This window comes from Hylaeus anthracinus, unplaced genomic scaffold (genome assembly GCF_026225885.1).
Source record: "Hylaeus anthracinus isolate JK02 unplaced genomic scaffold, UHH_iyHylAnth1.0_haploid 0, whole genome shotgun sequence".
In the NCBI taxonomy this organism is placed as follows: Eukaryota; Metazoa; Arthropoda; class Insecta; order Hymenoptera; family Colletidae; genus Hylaeus; species Hylaeus anthracinus.
In genome coordinates, this window is record NW_026533254.1 from 11,578,034 (window position 1) to 11,596,986 (window position 18,953).

The window sequence follows — 18,953 nt, forward strand, 5'->3', positions numbered from 1 at the left end:
TCCATTCATTCAATCTATGAACCTTTTTATGTGTCCACAAATTATTAAATGAAACGAGTTAAATATCACGCGGGTATGACCAGCTGTAATTTACAGAGTAGGAGGTAATCTTTGATGTCGCAAATTGCATAACGGTTCCTGTTGAGGGGAAGTCCAGGCTCATTCGTGGATTAATTTTACGTTAATTAGAGACGAAATCTTTTTATTTGATTTCGAGATTTGACCAATGTTCGTGACCTTTTCAGGATGGAAGGCTTGAATTATAATATAAATATGTAGAAATGATGAAAAAGAGAGGAGTGTTGTTAGTGCTGAAAAATGCAGAATGTTTCTGGTTGTGTTTGAATGTATGCAAAGATAATACTACTTATCGATAAATTGTCCTGACGATGAAATGAAAAATGTTATCATAAAATATATAAACACTTTTTCCTATTGGTAAATGTCTGAATAATAAACCCTCGCTTTTCTCGTTGTAAAAATATTTTCTCAATCATTGAACTGTTACCAAATCTTCACTCTTATAAAGGCACAACTAAAAAATTATAATCGCATAACTTTCAGGGTGAAAAATATGTTCATCCTTCTAAGATGACGCTGTGAATTCGAAGCGTAACCGGTGCTTTTTCTGTCACCGCTCGCCTGAAACAGAAATTATCATATTTCTGGATACCTCGGCCGGTCGTAAATTAAGAAAATCCACAGGTCATTAGCCGAAGGCATCGAAGTGGACCCGCGAAATTACATTCGTACCACGTGTTGCCCAAGGTGTGTCTCCGTTTCTATTCTCGAAATCCTAAACACGTGGCTGATCCTTGACTTTTACACCGAATAAATTATCTATAAGAAACGGATGGCCGAAGAATTCAATCGGTCGTCTTTAACTCCACGCGAATCCTTCTTCTTTCGAGCTACATTTCCTCGCCGGTAGCCAGAACACGAAGCTGTAAACCATAATTATGAAATAACACGCATGTTTGTAGAGCAAGGAAAATATGGAGTCTAGAAAAAAATGATCCCTAGCTAATTGCTAACCGAGATCTAGTTACCAATTGAAGTAGAATGCCACTTCGATAAAACCCAGTAATTATTAGTCGTAAAAGTCCTTCGCAATTGAAACGAACTCACTTTTAACTCGTTGCAACTAATTCAGGTAGCAAATAGATACATAGTGTTACATACTAACTGCGTACAAGAGTAGTCTTGAGTAACGAGATAAAAGAGTAAATCCATGTGAAGTTCTTTAGCGTTAGTAGTCTGAGATCGACTGGATTTTTATTTGAATAATCAAGGTGTGATGTTTGCTTTTCTTCTTGGATATTTCTTGGTACATATGAGTAATGTAGGACAATTTTTTAGCTGTATATTTCTGTTCTCTAGCAGTGAATTTTCAGAAGAAAATTTACATAATAATTATGTGTACAATGTACTCGTATTCCATGTCACGCTACACACAAGTTTTGTGGTTGGTACTGTACTTCCTATCTAAGCTATGCAGAACTTTCTTAAAATAGATCAATGAAAAAAAAACAAAGTAAACCATGTTCGTAATGCTAACTGTTTACGTAGACGTTTCAAAGTAACCAAGAAGCAAGGAAACTGTAACGCGTAATCTTTTCTGGGACAATCTAATTAACTTTTTAAACAGACCTTTTTCAGAAAACCTGTTTGAACGAGTAATAAGTAGAGGAAGGAATGTCTCGCTTTTGCTGATGTAAAGTGCGACGGTTATGCAGCCGTTATACGTGAGAAATAATTGGCGAACAGATCGATTTTATTTATATGTCTTCGACCTAGTAATTATCGAACTAATTCGTCTTCGTAATTAACCATTAACCGTACAAAAGAAAAATTAAATCAGAAGTTAAATTTGTTAGTTGCAAAAAATTCTCGAAGAAAGTGTCTGGAACGAAATAATACAAAGTGACGCGAAAGAATCCTGGAAAGTCGAACATAAATATGCATGATTCCTAAAAGCGATGTAAAATGTAAAAATTTTGTAACGGATCTAAATCGTCATCGAGGCTCTTAGAATCGTATAGGGGTTTATCTGGAATCCGTTTCGTATGTGAATACGTCTGAAATAGCGTTCATTTGCATCAAGGTTTCCTATTTGGAAATGACAGGAATTTTATTAAAAGAATTCACGAAAGTTCCGACGTATGGAACGAGGGTTTCATTACCATCGACTTCGGAGTTATGCGAGTTAACCGTTACGCACGTGATATACCTCTTCCCAGGGGTGGGGGGACTTTCATAATCGTTTCACCACCCTTGACGATGGCCAACTTTTACCTCGAATACACAGAGATTTTTATTTCCCAAAAATTGTTGGAATGGTGTCGTACTGCAATTAAAAGTCGAGAGTCGAAGTCCACGTTTATTTTTACTTGGCAGCCATAACGAGAATCACTTACCAAGTGCCATTCTCCAAATTAACCGTCACAGAAACACGTGGAGGCGTCACTGTTGGCATGATTATCGACAGTGCGTAAATACGTCATTGGTGACACGTTATGGCACCTCCAAACGATTAACGTACTTTCACATTCTTCGACGTCATCCCACTCACCTAACCGACAGACGAATTACCGAATCGGTGATTATTTTGTGCGTGCCTTAGCAAAGAGAACTTCGAGAAACTCGATACTAGAAGATACTAATCTCTGGCGAAAGCATCCAGTTGGTACATATCGATAACAGAATTAAATCAAAGATCAAAAATGTAAACAATGGGGTGTGAAACTTTAGAGTCGATCAGGGTTAAGAGGATACTCTTCCGGGATAAAAATAGATGTTTTTGTTGTTAATATTCTTGTTGCTTAACTCTCTACCAAATTACACGAAACAAATTACAAAATCCAATAAACACTTCCACTTAGCTTTGCTATTTTATTTAAAGTTTTCCATTCATGCGGCAATACTACGAACTAACGCTGAAAGTATAATAAGCGAAATGAGAAATATATACAAGTCGAAGCGCGTGAGCAAGTTGTTGACGCTGTTCTTCTGAATGTTATTCCTGTTGTGCCTCGAAAATTGAACTAAGTTAAGAGTGTTTTCGTTTATGCCGGATAAACGAAATTTGTTTATTCTATAACCAAGTTCATTCAGGCAGTTGCAAATTTTAGAGAATCTCGAATATATATGTACAAATAAACGTACCGAATTTCAAAAGTTTACGTGAAATACCATATCCACACAAAAAAGTCACGAAAGTTGCTTCGAAATTCGTGAAAGATAGAGCGTCCCCCTTAAAGAAGACCAACGAAGAACTGTTTTCTGGTTCTGGGGGACAATTAAATGTAGTCCTTCATCTTGCACAAGTGATTTACGATGGCACGTCCAGTTTGCGCGTGTGGAATACGAATATGTGACGGGAAAACGGAAACCGGGCCCCGTGCGTGCAACCGGTCGAACTTTTTGTTTGATGCGTTATTTTCTTGGGTACGCTGGCCTTGAGTAACGGGGCAGCGATATGGAGAGAGGTAAAAGTGGGGTAGTGAACTTGCCTGTTGCCACTAAACTAGTTATCCAAGAATGTAATAAGCGGACACACAGCGTCGTGGAAATCGGCGTGACACGCATGGACACACATCGGACACGGTCATTGCTCAATGTTGCATGTCCTCCCATAAACATACTGACCGTTTCAAGTTAACCTGGACGTCGCACGTCACCGCTATTAAACGGCCGTTGATCGCCGCGAGATCTCGATGGGCCGTCCCTTACACTTGTTTACTCGCGTTCGAAGCCAGTTATCTATTGGTAATTACACACGGACGCGGGAAAAATAGACAGCTGCAATTACGACGAGTGAATAATTTCAAAGTTACGATGGAAGGTTCCCAGACCTGTAACTAACTACGGGATCCGAATCATTTCAAGGTGTCTAGAGTCAAGGAGCGAAACTCAAGGACTCTCGAGGTGTTCTGCGAAAGTGCGGTGATTGAAAGTCTTGCAATGTTCTAAGAAACATCGAGTAGGCTGTCATTTTTTTTTTTTTAAAGCTTGGCGAAATAGACGAAGGAGGGTCAGAAATATTTACGAAGAATGTAAACATCGAGTTTTATTGACAATGATGTCATGTAATCGCGATGGTGTCAGCAAGCAGTGTCAAGGTTGACGAGGGTTTCGAAATATTCGACGTTATCGAAGCATTAGGTCATGGGATATGTATGCTCGTGTCGTAAATTGGGTTTATTTTTAATACAAAATTACATCTTTACAGTTGGGCGATTACATTATTTCGTAACGCTTAATGGTGTATTTCACACATTAGTCTAAATAGCGAAACGATGAGAGACGTGAACTTCTGAGATTTACTATTGGGTTGTCCAGAAAGTTCGTGCCAATTTTTAAGAACAACTCAAATGCACATCTAAATTTTGATATATAGAGCCAATCCTGTAAGTATTCGTACCCTCTACTCTAGCGTTCAACTATATGTCTAAGTTTGACTAAATTAAATAATAGTTTGGTATTACGAAACGAATTTTTCATTACAAATATATGTATGAATAAGCTTATACATGCATATATTTATATATACATCGAACATCGAACCTGCCATTTAATTTAAGGAAATTTCTTCAATAGATATATAGGGTACGAATATCTATGGGACTGACTGTATATTTATTGAATTACATAGGTACAATGGTTGTTTTGATCCATTCCGATATATTTAGACCTGTACCACCTACCAAAAATCGATATAGACTTTACAGACAACCAAAGAATGCTTGGTCGTTTTCCAATAGCTTGTGTCATTAAATAACAAAAAAAATACTGAAAACAGTTCTCGTCTACTCCGAAAATTTTACCAAGAAAATTGAACACCTTCTAAAAGTGAACGACCCTAATTGCGATGCGATTTCGTTCACTTGCGCGGTGCAAAGACCCAAACACCGAGGTCACCATCGTCCAGTGACACGCGAGATCGGTTTCTTCTCTGGCAAATATTTATTTTCCTACCGAACGTCGAGCGCTTCTTCTCGATGACGCTCACGTTCGTCGTATCTAACGTTTCCACTCAGACGCCGCATTATTTGCCTGCCGTGACCTCAATTAATCCGCGGCAAAGAGGCGAACTTGTGAAACGGCGATAGTGCCATTTACTGCATCCTGACATGCCCAATCCACAGATCTCACACACTCGTCGGCCAGCAAGAAACCGTGACTGGCAAGCGAGGGTCTCCAGTCGCGGACGGCGAGGTGAATGCTAAGAAATCGCTGGGAATCAGAATCAAGTTTCGATGACGAAAGTGAGCATCGGCGAGCAAACCTGCCATGAGGGGAAAGAATGCCGTCTTGGCACCGGGATCCGTGTGCCCGTGTGTTGACAACTGGGAAAGAGACTCGCCTCGTACGTTGGCCAGCCATTACGTGCCCGCCAAACGTAAACAGTCATAGGAATGATGGATTTTGTAAATAACAGTTGCCACCTCGCGAAACGTTCCCATTGCGTATTCCGCGTGTCTCACGCTTATCGACACCGAATCGCGACGCGACGGTTTCCCTGGAAATGTTCGGAGCGTACCTGTACTGCTTGGTCAAACTTGGGTATGCATCGTCAAATGGGGAAGGATAGGCTTTTAGAGAAATGTACTTCAATGTACCTGGACTGTTTGGTCAAACTTGGGCATACATCGTCAAACCTGCATTGTATAGTCTTTTGTTTGCCAGAAATAGTATTCCCTAGATGGAATGTGTTCGAGTCCACTCGAATTGCTTGGTCAAACTGTTACATACTGTACCAAATCTTTGCCTACAAGAAGTATGTATTCTAGCTTCCTAGACCTTTTCAATTTATTATTCGCACTCTTCAATTTCAGTTTCTATTTTTCTTCGAAATCGGTTTTCTTCAATTCGTTGATATAGAGTCTGTGTTTCTCCATTTTCTTCGATTCATTTACAGAAATATCATGTCCTGGTTTAACGAAGCCAAAGTAACCTCAACTAGAGTAATCTTCAATTGCGTACTGTGTGTTATATTTCATTGTGCGAATTCAAATGTCTGTTTATAATAGAAAAACTTTCCAAGCATAGTTAGAAAGAGCAGATGTTACGTGCGTATACATTGTTAATGCTACTGAAAGTTGCTCTTCCAACTCTGTGTCGAATGAGAAAATTATTTCAATGGTACTTCTCGCGAATCCATTAGCTTTCTAGACGTTTTCAATTTATTATTTACACTCTTCAATTTCTATTTTTCTTCGAAATGGGTTTTCTTAAATTCGTTGATATAGAGTCTGTGCTTCTCTGTCTTCTTTTATTCATTTACACGAATATTATATACACCCCCCGTGTGGAGAATTTGAAGTCAGTGATGGACATCGACAGCTCGTGTCAGAGTTAAGTGAGAAACAATCTTCTATGGTTTTCGCGTGAATGAAATATTTCTGGAATAGCAGCTTTCACAATGCGCGAATAGTCAGCTGCACGTTTCCTGCAAGTAGTAAAGTCGATGATATGTCAGCCGCGACGCAACGGAGGAAGTAGTGGACGACAGTCTGTGACCAGACCGACACAGTAGCGTGCGCCGCGGTCAGACGGGATATACTTACCGTATACACGCAACACGTTGATAAAATTAATATTATTAGTGCATGGTTTGTAGCACGAGGTACTTTATTTGCATCCATTTGTTACAATAATATTGACGAGTGAATTTGAACGGAATGATTGACATTCTCTCTTAAACTATGACCAATATAATATTACGAGTATTACATTGACATAATTATCAATGTTGCTATCGATTAGTATGAATCTTGTACCGATCTTTCGAAAATAATTATAATAAACAAAACGTCGAATTCTGTAACTAATAAGCTAATATTCGATAAAATCTCAAGAACTTAATTCTGAGTTATAATGTCTCATCATAGCTCAAAAATTCCACTTTCTACCTTGTTTCATCGTTTCTATTAATAATGAATCATCCTTTTTCCTTGCAGAGTAGAACGAGCACGCTGGATTACAGGACGAATGTGACGAGGATGATGAGTTCTATGCAAACGCAGTTACCCGGATCCTTGCACGATTACCAAGTCGATCCTTACCGACTCTCAGAGGACGACCTCAAAGGTGTCTACGAGGAAGTGCGAGAGGTCAGTCTCTTATCCACAATGAAGTAATATTCGCGATTCGCAGAATAGCGTCATCGTTTCGAACTCAGAAACGTTTCTCTGTCTTGTATCGAATTGACTTTACACACCAGACGTTTCGCCTGTACACTTTCTACAAAGCAATGTGTATTTCTACACGTAAGGACCAGTTCAATTACGTGGAAATACGTGGTAAGCGAATTCCGTAAATAGAAGTGTCATGTACTTTTTACAGTTCCGTACCAGGAACTATCCAAGGTAGTCACGTGGCCGAAAGGTAGCAATGAAAGAAAGCTATGTAATAGCGATGTGTTGCCAACCGCGAATGCTACACAATTTTACGTCAATTTATGGTATATATTTATAAAGAGTAACGACTCTTTAATCCATACACTTATCAATGTAAACTTGAATTTCTTGTCGCATAGAAACAAATGTAAAGTAATCATCGTCAAATCGAATCAGTACTTCACGATTCTAATAATAAAGGATACGCCTTCTGACATCGTTTAAATAAATAACTTTACTAAAATTATCCGAAGACTCCTAGTTGATTCTGCATGCCGATGTTTCTCGCCGTGAATTTCGAAAGGTACTCGCTGGAAGCCATAATCATGCGTCATTTTTTTTTACCTTGAAACAACCATTTGCCTGACAGCATACTTTGTAATAGATGATATACTCGTTCTTGATATTGGAAAAAAGTAATATGTTTTCTTGTCATTTCTTGCTGTACGGTATAATTAGCCAACATTTTCCAGTACCAAGAAAGAACAATCAAGAAATATAATTTCCTCTCTTCTCTTATAAAATCATTATCGAATTACGTGCAAGCGAGTTCCAACGTTTAACGAGAGTGTACACAAAAAAATTCAGCTCGACGAAACTATTCCCCTAATGCCTCGCGTTCGAGTCTAGAGCAACTAACTGCAACGTGGCTTCGGGGCGCTACCAGCCACTCGTTGAAATCACTTTCTTGCTGCCATTTCGGGTGCAACGCGCGCCGATTCGCCTCGAATCGCCAAGTAGTTCCGTTAGGTTTCAACAGGAAGAGGTGGACCAGATCCGGAAGCAAAGGCTGCGAGGTGCAACACCCTCGCTGGAAGCCATACCAATCGAACACATCGCTTTGCGTCACAGCCAAGCTTTCGTTATTACCTCGAGGCGTCGCGAGACCTCTGCTCGCCAGAATTCTCATTTTCCTCTGTTTCTTCTTTTGTTTCGTCTCTGGATTCCGTGCCAATGGTCGTTCGCGTAATTGTAAATATTTATAGCGGGGAATGCCGTTTTCACGATGAGGCGCCTCTTGTTATGGTTGCTCGCGGCGCGTTAAGCGAAAGCAGCCATCGACTTCACGGTCCGCATATATGGCCGAGAGTAGAACTTTTACTCACGGTCGCGCACCCGACTACAATCGTATTTGCGTATGCGCGTGCAAACGCGTTTAGAAAGCACTTTTCTCGTTGCACCATGGAACGCGATAACGCGTATCGTCACGCGCGTTACGTGTCATCGGTGCACCGAGCGTCCTCGGTTCATTAGCTCGGGAATGTCGCGGTAATAGATTGAATGACACACGTGGACCTGTTTCAGCAATTATGAGAAGACCCTCGGACTTTCAGATAACTATACAAGAGTTTAGTTGCGAGGAATCATTCTTATACTTGGATTTCTTTTCAATGGACATTCGTTCGTTCATTTAAAAACGAATGTATTAAGCTAACCCCACGAGTTTAAATTAATATCTGAACATGTAATGACACGAATGTTAAAATGTCGGTTTTTATTAAATATGAACAGAATCCGTGGCACCTTCAATAACTCTGAAGTAGCGAATATTAAATCATAGTGTATATTTCGAAATACAGTAAATTAAATAGTAGGTTCGATGTTTCCAAGTGTTTATTTGTGTAAGTATGTTGATATATAAACAAATATATACATGCATAAGCTTATTCGTATACATATTTTTGTATACTTATTCGTATAGATAAATGAAAAATTCATTTGGTAATATCGAAACTATCGTTTAATTTAGTTTAACTTCTTCGATAGACACAGAAGGTACGAATATTTATCGGATTGGCTGTATATTCGAAGATTGAGGAGCAAAAGCAAGTTTTCACCTTTTTGAAAACGATATTCTAGAAACACAATATAACTCTGTATCTAACAATTAACTGTGAATTCGCTGACTCTAATGCGTAAAAAGAATGCGACTTTTCGTTTCGCTCTACTTTCCTCGGACTCCTAGGGAGAGATATTGGATTCGGTATTACAAGCGCTATATCATTGTATAGAAGCCCATTAAAAAGTAAACGTCACACTTGACGACCTCTGCTTGTTAGTGCACCGCGTGGAACTCTTTAAACATAGAAAACACAGCTCGGGAAACGTTGATCTAATCGCGTTGTTGTAAACGATATATAGGGTGTACCTTGACGTGTGGGATTCACATAGAGTCAAAATAAACGACAGGAAATGATGTTGATATATTCATGCTGGTACATTCTTTATTAGACTGTGTTTCTGAGCTAGTTTTCTATTGCAGTAATCCTTAGTGACAGGCTGACATAGCATGACTGATTCTACTGTTTGTGTAGAGTACTAGATCATTCTTGGGATTAGGTAACCTTAGGCTATGTTTCATTCATTTTCCAGAACAACAAGCAATATTCACGATTGTTCTAACAAGTTATACATATTAAATATTCCTTGCTGTTAAAAAAGATTAATGACACACAGTCTTCGTACTTTTATATACATATTTCTGTATACTTCAACATGTACTTCGTTTAGAATAATATGAATTTAATCGACGAAATAAATGAATATTACTTATTCTTTTCAGTCTTCAACTTAGTCTTCAACTTGCTAGTCTTCCATATTAAACAAAAAATTCTCAGAGTGTAACGGAATATATCTCGCATTTGGTTCGACGGCTACCATTTTGAATGCTTCCTATAAAGGTAACCAGCTGGAGTACAAAAAAGGCTACCACTAAGGAACGAGCTCGAATAAGGCGCATGGTTATGAGAACTTTTTTTCGTAGTTTGTGTTTCTAATCGTTACAGTGGCTCTCACATTTTATGCTATACCCTGTGAACGTACGAACAGTTGAGATAACACTGAATCGAGTCACCTGCATCCACATCTTGGCTTCCGATCACGCGACCATACGGAAAGCGTTTCTGACGTAAGCTCGAGGATCGGGCGGGTTCCTTTCGACTTTGGCCAAATTCCAGGACGAACTTTCAGTCAGCGTCACGCGTGGAATTCGAAACGATACGTCCACATAGCCGTCGTTCCTGCTTCTATCGCGCTTGCAACCGACGATCGTTCGTCACGTATCCGAATCATCATCGTCTTATGGTCAGCCATTGTCTATACGCGGCCGGTCGACGGTAAATTGGTTTAGAATAAAATATGTAACGCCTGCATTGAATTGAAATAATATATCGGTTGTGTTCTAATTCGTACGAACGCGTCAGGTGGAACGGTACTTTGATTAGTCTGGCCAGTGTCTCTCAAAGTTGTTCTTACAGGCTTCGAAACATTCTGGTCACTCTGGTGGTCAAATATTCTGAACTTCCAAACTTTTTAATTTTCGAGGGTTTACTTCGATGCGTTTACAGCTGACGATGGAACGAAATAATACTTTCGCGAATACAGTAAGTGTAGAAATTAATTCTACTCCTTTGCAGGACTCCAAAGCTTTCTAGGTCTACTAAGTCTCAAACTGATGGTCATTACTAGACTGCGGATCTTTATGCAAAATAAAATCTTCGCGAATCTGCCTACAAATATTGAACCTAAATAGGAATTTATTTTATTCTACAAATATTATAACATGCACTTTACTTTCAATCTTTTTTATATTCTTGCATATTGTTTGCATTTTGTAGTTTCTTGCACATTCAAATTTCCTATGAATGCATAAATATTCGCAGTCTAGTCATTACAATTTATCCATAGACACGAACTTCAGGAGCCCACAAATTGTGTTTATCGTTGTCCTTCCAACAAAGTGCAAGTGTATAATATACTTATACACTTGTCAGTGTAGAAATTAATTCTCTGCCTTCACATTTAATTATTTATAACTGTAGTATTAGTAAATGTGTTTGGTTTTACAATGTGCTCTCTTGAGATCTGTGACGGAGGAACGAGCAAAAGTTGCATATCCTTTTTTTTTTTTTTTTATAAATAAATGGTGAGTCTAACTTAGAAAAGCACTGAATAATTTTTCCATCGTACGTGAAACAGTTAAAGTATGCCCAATTTATTCGACAATTTTCGTTCTTCTATTTAATTCCATTATGATTCAACAGAAAAGTCGTCAAAGGTCTGCGTTAATTTGGTTAGAGGATGGTAGACGAGCGCTTCACGCTTTTCCTAATAACAATGGGAATTCCGTTTCACCGGGCGAAGTCAAGGTTACGTTTGCTATTGTTCCAGGTACTCATCAGGAACACCACGCAGAAGGAGCTGCAAACTATAGCGACGTACTACTTCGACGGCAAGGGAAAGGCATTGCGGCCGATGGTAGCAATTCTCATGGCACGGGCTATCAATTACCACAAGGAAAGAAAGTGAGTTGCGAGAGGCGCGCCTGTAAGCGGATTCTTTCAAGTTCGCCGTCGGTAAACTGCGCTTTGCCGCGATTATGGTGTTATTGCCCATTCAAACGGCTCCCTTCGTTCCGATCGTTTTGCGTCATAGAGAGCAGAATAGCCTATAAACGCGTCGACGAAACGCGCAATTATTTCGCGTGGTACCTAATCAACGATCTTAAAAAAATAAAACTCTGGAATAATGCAGGAATAGGCATCTAACGATTGAGATAACTCGTCGGGCATTCGGATCACGTTCCGCGTTCAGTGGGTCGTTAATGACCCATGGGAAACGTTTCGTCTATTAGCACTAAACCGTATTGTTCATGCAAATCCATGTTTCTATATAGATAAACAGATGAAATTTAAATTAAATTATTAAACGAAATATTTTTAAATTTTTGCACATCCTCGTAGCCTATTTTTATATTTTCAGGCGCTATAAGTGCATAAACTTTCACAGTCTAATTATCAATCACGAAATACTGTTTGAATTACATTGTTAAAATTCAGAGTCGTCTCGTTGTTTCCTGTACAAATTTCTATATTGATTATTATCAGCTAATCAAAAAATACTTTATCGTTAATGTGAATCAAGAATAATTAATTCCATCACTTTGTTCGATGAAATCAAATGATGGACAGATTATAATACTTGCAATTTTGTATCCTTCGTATGCTCCATTTTTACTTGGATGTAATTGTTGAGTAATCCATACGATTCGACTTATATAAATCTAAAATTGCAACGGTGTAATACAATGTGATTCTCGACTCGCTGATAGGCAAAAGAGAATAGGTTTGCAACGTTTAGAAAGCACCGAAAGAATGCGACGTGTCGCGACTGTGCGTTTCAAATTCATCAATTGCTTTGGAAGCAATTACCCGTCGTGGGGCGAATCGACGACGATGAATATGAATGAGAATGTCCAGTGAATGAGAACTAGTGTACGTTGTCGCATATGCTCGACGAATTGTAAATAGTAGTAAGCATGACGTCGCTACTCGAAGATCGTAGTTAATCCCTCGGTTGAAAAAGCAGACGTCAATTTTTTTTTTTCAGACGTCAAATTTCTCGTTCAACTTCTTGAATCATCTTTGCTCGACCCACGTTGTCCTGCGAAAAGTAAATACTACAGAAGAGAAGGTTCATTCATTACGAGTATCGTTTAAAACGATATATCTTGCTAGGTTTAATTTAAAAATTAATACAGTTCAGGAACCCTTGTGTTCGAACTTTTCGTATATACTATCCGATATTAATTCGTATAATTTTCTATGTAATATTATTGGATTCACTCTTTCTCTTCAATTTTCATAATTTTAATTTAACATTTATCATTCATTCTGAAAATCAAGTCAAAGATTAAAGTAAAAATAGCTTGTTTTAAGACTGATAATTAATTTCGTTAAATAAGAATAATGTAATAACGTTCTTGACTTCGTTTTTTATTGATAATGGTATCTTTATTGTAGCTTTAATTGAGATAAGCAGCGCATATAGAATTCGAGAATAAAGTTTCAAAACTTCAGAACCGTGTGAATATGCTACCTGAAAAATACTTAAAAAAGTATTTGAATATGTTCACGCAAAGTTCTTTTTCTAAGTTACTGAAATAATTCAAAATTCTGATAGAATATTGGCCAACATCGTTATCTTATTTAGGTCTGGTTGATAAATCATGTTTAAATTATATTGATACTACAAGAAATGTCAACAAGTTTATCTCACTGATACCAATGACAAGTTATTTCGATACCTGCTCGATACCTCAATGCTCGCGAGTTGATACATATCGATGTTAATTCAAATATCATTTGATTGGTCCTATTTTCAATTACGTAGCTGCACATGTGAACTCGATCCTATCAATTTCTCCACACCTTCATGATCGATGAATTATAGGTTGATTCTAGTGAAATCTAGACATATACGATAATCGCGAGTCATTAAGCTTACCCACTCTTCTATTCCTCGAGTTTTTCCTATTCGTCCTTTCTCTTCGAATCGTGACTCAACAACCTTCACGCCTAACCAATCTCTAAATAATCAATCTCATTTCGCGCGTTAGAAAATAATTTTATCAGCTGACATATTTTATATCGGCAACTGGTAGACGAAGTCTTTAGTATAAGTTACTCGGACCTTGAAGATCGACGATTGATCGATAGAACTGGATTCGTTTCAGTGATCTCTTGGCATCGCAGCGACAGGTGGCGATGATCGCCGAGATGATCCACAACGCCTCGTTAGTGCACGACGACGTAATCGACCAGCCCGACTACCGCCGTGGAAAACCCTCGGTCAACGTTGTCTGGAGCCAAAAAAAGGTAAGATCTTCATCCGGCCGCAGTCCGCACCAATGATCCCAGAATCCATCCGTTTCGATATTAAAACTAAGTTCTGGTAAATTCGCCGATTCCATCGTTAAATGAAAATAAAAAATAAATGTCCAAAGACTCGCGGACATCGAGCATAAGCTAATTACCAAGGTGAAACCGACCTTCGAATACCAGGAACCACTATTTTTTTCTATCCAATCTGTCTCTCCGTTTAATAAACGTTCGCTCGTACCGTGGAGGGACTCATGTTTATTCGATCGTTGGTCATCATCGGCATCTGAGACTTCTTTCACACGATGCACCGTGAATTTCGATACAGCCTCGATCGTTCGATCGATCAGGACTGAAAACTCTCTCTGAAATACCGGAGAAGGAAAGAGGCTAATGCGATTCACGGAGACGCGCGGAGCTGACCGTGCACGCTTTCTTGACTTGGAACCGGAAACGAATCCGCGTTTGGTCTGCCTATGCCGCCGCGGTCACGCTTGACGAGATTTCGAAAATGGGAATCGCTGCGACGGCCATCTTGTTTATGAAGAAAATAGCTTACAGTTGGTGGTATATCATCTTGGGAAAAAAAAAAAAGAAATTTGGGATATTCACGGTGATTGAGATTAGAGCATACGAAATTTTGCGATATGTTTTTTTAAGTTGTACAAGGATACACTGATTTGTAGTCCTGATTAATTCGTGCATACGAGTGATCTCAAAAATTAATCGCTATAAGGTAAGTAACAGAGAAGAAACTACTTTTCAAAATAAAAGTAGAATAGATACATTTCAAAAAAAATTCCCTCGGCGTTGTCATCTGTTACTTGCATTTGTAGGCATATATAGGAATCGTAGAATCTCAAGAAATATCTCGACGAAAATTGATGAGATTTATGAGGGATGACTATAGCAAAGCCTACAATGTTTCAAACTTTTCATTTTTCTTGGTGTCCAATCTATATATAGAAAATATCTCTCAGTTACTAACTGCAGGACGTGCTTGTAAAAACGAAAGTCACTTCGATGGTGCATACAACGTTACTGTAAACAAAATTCTTGATATTGCCCTTTGTTTTCACGCCGCCAAGCTGGCATAATCCCTTGACGTTGCGTTAGACCGAGCGTTAGAAATTGCCTCGAAAGTAAATGATTCTGCCGATTAGATTTCTCGGGATCATTATATCGAGGCAGGGATCCACTGACCGAATCACATAACGATCGGTTGTTTCAAAACCTCGTTACCGAACTTTTTCTTTCGCTTCGAAAATGGTAACGGACGTTTCGTCATTCGAGGTTCGGTCTCGCGCTTGATTTTCATTTCCGAGTGCTACAAATCGTTTTATCGCATTCAACGATTAGGCATGCATATAAAATGCACTCAATGCTACATGCAGGCGAGAGGAAGCGCGTACAGCTCGCTCTACGAATGATTATAAAAAGGTACGCATCTCATACATTTGTCTTTAGATACCGAACGACGAATGAGCCGTTCGTTGCACAAATCGATTAGATCCATAAAAACAAAAAGTTAAGAAATCCGTTGAAATAATGTACAGATAAATAATAATAATAATAATAATAAATAATAATAATACGATGTAATAATGTTCGTCGTTTAATGGTGTTTATCTTTATCATTCAGGAAAGTTATGACCGTACCAAGTGCTTTGACACTTTTTAAGATTTATCAAAAAATCGAATTAAATCGATTTGTGCAACGAATGGCTCGAATAAAAGTTTCGTTTACCTCCTCACCCTTTCAATTTTTATTTCCATACATTTTTTCGCGACATAGTTTACTCGAACCAACGTACGTAAAGATTTGTGAAAGGATCTAGTCGATACATTGTGATAGACACATTCCATCCGTGATTAGCGGGTGTCGAAAGAATGAACAGCGAAATGACCGAGTTGGAATTAATTGGTTTAGCATTGGAGACACACTTGACGTAAACGTGGGCTTCTGGTATAGTGGTTCGGTGGGAGGCTTGAAAAGTGTGACGGCCTTGAGAAACGAATTAGCGAGTCACAAAGAAATGGAAAGCCGTCAAATAACCACGAAAGTCTCGCGTCGAAGATCGAACACTAGGATAACCAATTGTGTAACGGCGACATATTAACACGACACTAATTGAGCGACCTCTTGCTCGTGTATATATAATTATCGCTGAGTTAGGCGCAAATAACAAGGCCGTTGGACATGCTATGCCGTTACATGAAATATTTATCGAACGGTGAAATAGCCAAGACCATTTTCTATTGTATATTCTGCTCTCGAATCGAGTCATCGAACTGTTCCATTGTAGAATTTTTGTTAAACGTTTACTATAAATCTAGATTCAAAAAAATGTGCTTGACCTGGAGCATATATTCTAATCAGAATATGACCAAGCACTTGAAAAGTGATTTATTTCTTCAAAGATAAAGTAAACTTCATGCGATAGTTAGTTACGTAATGTCTTGTATGCATAATATCTATAGCAATGCAGAAATATATAAAATGTCAACAATATCGTACATGTTACACCATCTAGGGGATAAGACATATTTTCATTTAAGCTTGAGTTTCATTTCTACGTCCGCGAAGATATGAATTCGCCTAAACGTCGGTCTACTTACGATACCAACCCTAATCACGAGACTTTTTATACATCATCCGTAACGACTTAGTAAAATTCAACTGCACAAGAATGTTTCCGAGTGGCCAAATCCGATTGGACTGATAAAAAGTCTCGTTATATTGATCCGTACCATTAACTGGAAGTTATTTTCCCAAAGGCGATGAAGCGTAATTAGGCTTTTCGTCCGCTCGGGGCTGCACCCTGTTGCACGCCGCGCTGATTCACGCGCGTTTTGCGAAATCTCCGCGTTTCGCAACGACTCTGGCAATTTTAATAAAGTACGGCCACGGCTACGAAAACGACGTTTTCGAAAGGAAATCCCGCGTGGCGTGTCGTCGCACTTAACGCGCGTGAAAACGATACCGGATGTGAAACTCGAAATTACGAGCCAGTTGTCCGTTGTCACGAGGCGACGAAACGACACGCGGCCATTCGCGCGTCCACCTGTGATTTCTTTCTCTGAACAGAAACAAAGGGACGTTAAAAAATTACGTCATGCTAATTTCCCCTGATACTCGCCCATTTCGCCTAGGCTGATTGTCGTGTCTGGAAAAAGGTGTGTTGTAAACTAAGGACTTTCTCTCTTGATATAAGGGATGAATTTCAGTAAGAGGAAATGAAGTTTTAATGTCTTCGATAAAACTTATTTATTATTAATTTTCGTGTCAGTGACTGGAAGTATATCTTTTTTTTTTTTTTTTTAATTATATGTATTTGTTAAATTATGAATGTATGATATTCACAATGTTAGAGTAATAGTAAGTTAAACGTTAATGGTACCCCATCGTTTTTCTCACTATTTAATGCTTAACTATGGTTGTTCCATTTAAAATAATTATCGTTTATGTTGTAATTTTTTGAGAATGATTTCTGTTATTTTAGTTCAGGAATTGAATTTTATTATCGTTGTAATTGTAATAATGGTAAAAGTATTGCCCTTGGTACTGCATTAATGATATTTAGTAAGATTGTTCTATGCACGCAGTGTCTCGTCTTTTACTGATTTCCTGGCTTTGTAAGAGGAATCCGAATGATCAATTTCTCGGTGTTTGCGTTTCATCCTTTTACCTTGGAAGTTTCACAATGAAGGAAAAAAGCGAGACACATGAATCCATTACCTACGCCGGAAGCAAACAGTCGTAGAGGCATCTCTCCAAAAATAGATTCGAAAATATAACGTCATCTAGCACGAGGTAATTCCTCGAACACTAAACGAAATTACATGATAAAACGCGCGGGAAGTGCCGTCAAATATCAACTCAGCTTAATCAAACAAAATACTAACTCACACTAATCAAACAACCTTTCTTCAATTTTTTCAGTTTACAATGTATATTAATTAAAATTCTAACTTTTTATAATCAAGCGTAATATTTTTACTGATATTTTTGTTTGTTTATCATTATTTGTGTCACGTGTCTAAGAAAGTATTATAATAAATAACACTTGTATGAAATGTGACGAACTACTGGTAATTATGTCGCACTCGTCCACCTTTAATGGAGAATAATTTATCCAGTGAGCCTAGAAAGCGATAGAAAATTCATTGTTCTCGCCGTTTATTATGCATTAGGGGGACTGTTTAACGAATTTGGAATATGAGATTGAGTGTCGCTTGGTAGTCATCGTCTTAGACGGTAGCCAGCAATGTTAAAAGCCATTAAGAAAGTGTGGTTTTCTGCGTGTTATATGCTAAGCGTACAATGCGCTCGTCGAACGTTTCCCGTCACCACTCCTGATGCCAGAAAACCGCAGCCACATGCGTCGGAAACTAAATGCTCGTGGAGAAGCCTTTGACGATCTATTCTCCCTTGCAATGCAACCGCGATTACTTAACTCGTTCCCATCAGTCTAACCCCTATTTGCATTCTGACGACTTTCTAACAATATCGCACACGCGTGTCCCATCCTGCGCGCTATCGCAACCGAACACGACCATGATTCTAGATATTAATTTTGAACGATCGGAGGAAAGGTAAGCAACATTTTATTCAACGATGAACGAATCTTTTGTTTAGTATTTGATTTAGTTCGATAAATTAAAATTTGTGTCTGTTTACCAACACTTGGTATGCAATTATAAATAATTGGTATTATATTAGGTGGACCGGAAAGTAATGTCGTTTTTGCCATCTTAAATACTTGTTTATCATTTATCAGCACATTGATTTTTCTGGCATTGAAAATTTGCACACTAGGTGACAAAAGGCTGCTGACAATGAGGGCGATTATATAATGAATCAAAGATAGAAATTTATTGAAAAGTTTGAATT

The 18,953-nt window shown here is 38.5% G+C and overlaps 1 protein-coding gene across 2 annotated transcripts in view; it reads left to right on the plus strand.

The window, feature by feature from the left end:
• Window positions 1–18,953, plus strand: part of LOC128895245 (all trans-polyprenyl-diphosphate synthase PDSS1) — a 46,560-nt gene that overhangs the window by 21,859 nt on the left and 5,748 nt on the right. The window contains exons 2-4 of one of the 2 annotated variants that reach the window (XM_054157680.1): window positions 6,963–7,115; window positions 11,571–11,704; window positions 13,915–14,056. In XM_054157680.1, the coding sequence (XP_054013655.1) occupies window positions 6,963–7,115; window positions 11,571–11,704; window positions 13,915–14,056 (429 nt within the window). The remainder of the gene's footprint in view (window positions 1–6,962; window positions 7,116–11,570; window positions 11,705–13,914; window positions 14,057–18,953) is intronic. The other variant, XM_054157689.1, reaches the window with a different exon arrangement.